The following is a 3,168-nucleotide window of genomic DNA, read 5'->3' as shown; positions in this document are numbered from 1 at the left end:
CAAGAATATGACAATAAGAGTAAAGGGGTACAGCAGTGTATCCTCTGAAATCGTTGTAATAACAAACTCCAGTGTACTTGGCCAAGTGTGGCAATGCTACTGGCCACCAGTGATTTCCCAGGGCAAGGGCAGTCTTACCCATTTCTGTGCCCCACATGACATGTAGCTACAGAAATGTCACTGTTTTCCCGGGGAATGAGCCACTGCTGGTTTGAGTTAGCAGCATCTGTCACAAGGATTTCTTTTGCTTCCTTTATGTGTACTTTCAATTTACTGTGTATTTTCCCGCATTACAATATCCCATTGACTGGAGATGATAGGAATTTTACCACAGGCCCAGTCCTGGGCTTCCCCTTTCAACACTCCTAGATACAACCTAGTCACAGATTAACTAGGTAGGCATAACCGTGAGGCATATTTCCCCAAGATATAGAAGTAACTACATAGATCAGACAAAGAAAAGTCACAGAATGTGATTCACCTGACAACTAAATGTGCCTTTTAAAGACTACCAATAATGATCCCCAAAACTGTTGGTTTCTTTGCACTGTTTCTGGGCTTAACACACTTGCCTGTACTTATTTGCTAGTTGTCATGAAAGTGACAGAAAACAGTTTTCAGATGTCTACAAGTCTACAACTTCACCTTTATAAGCTACCTATCTGGAACCAAAAACACTCAGTCAGCAAGTGGCTTTTGAAAAATTGAAAGTGAAACGCCCTGCTTTGGTGCAATCATGCATATGGCTCTGGACATTTTTCCATCTTTCCGAAAAAGATTGTAATTACAGTACCAAAATATCTAAAGGCAAAGATGGGGGAGAAGGGATTTCGTTTTGCTCTAATGAGCTGTGTCTCAACCAGCAGTGAATTTCTCCCAAGGAAACCACAGATACCACAAAAATCACTTTTTAAAAGGTTGGGTTGGTTTTTTAACCAAAATCAATCTATTTTCAAACAAATGCAAATGGTCTCTCTTTCTAAATTTGGGTTTCCGTGGCCAAGCCCCAGTTTTCCATAACTTATCTAGTCTGTACTAGTCGCAACTGTCATCATTACTTCTTAATTTCTAGCAGGCTTTTTATTCTAACAGCTTCTATAAGTTGGGAGTAAGGTCTTGAGTTTCTTAAGAGTTGACTGCTTTTTCTTAACATACAGTTACTTTACTTTGAATATTTAGAACCGAAGAAACGTGCTTCCAATTCCCTGCATTTCTAAAGGGCGACCCTGAAGAAAATTAAGAGAGATGGCTTCCTGTGCCTGACACTTGGTCCCTTTGCTTAATGATTAATATCTTAAACAAAGAAAAGAAGTTATTATAAGTTAGCGACTCAACCCAACCCTCTGTTTTGGACAGAAAAGGCTCTAGTCAACGCCTTCTCCTTTCCCTTCCAGTCTCCAAGGCAGACCCGGAGGGCTCGGCCCGGGCTTCCGCGACAGAGGAAATGGCTTCCAGCCCGCTGCCGGGGCCCAACGACATCCTGCTGGCATCGCCGTCAAGCGCCTTCCAGCCCGACGCGCTGAGCCAGCCGCGGCCAGGCCACGCCAGCCTCAAACCCAACCAGGTGGGCCAGGTGATCCTCTATGGCATTCCCATCGTATCTTTGGTGATCGACGGGCAGGAGCGCTTGTGCCTGGCGCAGATCTCCAACACTCTCCTCAAGAACTTCAGCTACAACGAGATCCACAACCGCCGTGTGGCGCTGGGCATCACGTGCGTGCAGTGCACGCCAGTGCAACTGGAGATCCTGCGGCGCGCCGGGGCCATGCCCATCTCATCGCGCCGCTGCGGCATGATCACTAAGCGTGAGGCCGAGCGCTTGTGCAAGTCATTCCTTGGTGAAAACAGACCGCCCAAGCTCCCCGACAACTTCGCCTTCGACGTGTCACACGAGTGCGCCTGGGGCTGCCGCGGCAGCTTCATCCCCGCGCGCTATAACAGCTCCCGCGCCAAGTGCATCAAATGCAGCTACTGTAATATGTACTTCTCGCCCAACAAGTTCATCTTCCACTCCCACCGTACGCCTGACGCCAAGTACACACAGCCAGACGCAGCCAACTTCAACTCGTGGCGCCGTCATCTTAAGCTTACTGACAAAAGCCCCCAGGACGAGCTAGTCTTCGCCTGGGAGGATGTCAAGGCCATGTTCAATGGCGGTAGTCGCAAACGCGCGCTGCCCCAACCGGGCGCGCACCCCGCCTGCCACCCGCTCAGCTCCGTCAAGGCGGCCGCGGTGGCAGCGGCAGCTGCGGTAGCCGGAGGCGGGGGACTGCTGGGCCCGCATCTGCTGGGGGCGCCCCCGCCGCCGCCGCCGCCGCCACCTCTGGCGGAGCTTGCGGGCGCGCCGCACGCCCATCACAAGCGGCCGCGCTTCGACGACGACGACGACTCGCTGCAGGAGGCGGCCGTTGTGGCCGCCGCCAGTCTTTCCGCCGCCGCCGCTAGCCTCTCGGTGGCCGCCGCTTCGGGCGGCGCCGGAGCGGGCGGGGGCGGCAGCGGGGGCGGCTGCGTACCCGGCGTCGGCGTCGGCGCCGGGGCGGGCGCGGCAGCTGGCGCCAAAGGCCCTCGCAGCTACCCGGTCATCCCCGTGCCCAGCAAGGGCTCGTTCGGCGGCGTGCTGCAGAAGTTCCCGGGCTGCGGGGGCCTCTTCCCGCACCCTTACACCTTCCCGGCTGCAGCGGCCGCCTTCGGCTTGTGCCACAAGAAGGAGGACGCTGGCGCCGCGGCTGATGCCCTGGGTGGCTCGGGCGGCGCAGGTGCGGCGCCCAAGGCCGGCCTGTCGGGCCTTTTCTGGCCCGCCGGCCGTAAGGACGCCTTCTACCCGCCCTTCTGCATGTTCTGGCCTCCGCGGACCCCAGGCGGGCTTCCCGTGCCTACCTACCTACAGCCCCCGCCACAGCCGCCCTCGGCGCTCGGTTGCGCGCTTGGAGAAAACCCGGCCCTGCTGCGCCAGGCCTTCCTGGACCTGGCCGAGCCGGGCGGCGCGGGTGGGAGCGCCGATGCCGCGCCCCCGCCGGGTCAACCCCCTCCGGTGGTGGCCAACGGCCCGGGCTCCGTAGCACCGCCTCCTACGGGGGCAGCGGGCGCACGCGACGCTCTCTTCGAGTCGCCCCCGGGCGGCAGCGGCGGGGACTGCAGCGCGGGTTCTACGCCGCCGGCCGACCCCGG

At 57.0% G+C, this 3,168-nt stretch overlaps 1 protein-coding gene across 3 annotated transcripts in view; it reads left to right on the top strand.

The window, feature by feature from the left end:
• The first annotated feature begins 252 nt into the window (after positions 1-252).
• Positions 253-3,168, top strand: part of SKOR2 (SKI family transcriptional corepressor 2) — a 38,842-nt gene continuing 35,926 nt past the window's right edge. For all 3 annotated transcript variants that reach the window (XM_073213023.1, XM_037015068.2, XM_073213022.1), the window contains exon 1: positions 253-3,168. This exon is cut by the window's right edge and continues 871 nt beyond it. In XM_073213023.1, the coding sequence (XP_073069124.1) occupies positions 1,445-3,168 (1,724 nt within the window). In that variant the 5' untranslated portion in view covers positions 253-1,444.

The sequence above is a fragment of the Manis javanica genome, chromosome 9, assembly GCF_040802235.1.
Source record: "Manis javanica isolate MJ-LG chromosome 9, MJ_LKY, whole genome shotgun sequence".
NCBI lineage: Eukaryota > Metazoa > Chordata > Mammalia > Pholidota > Manidae > Manis > Manis javanica.
This window is presented reverse-complemented; position numbering and strand designations above follow the sequence as displayed.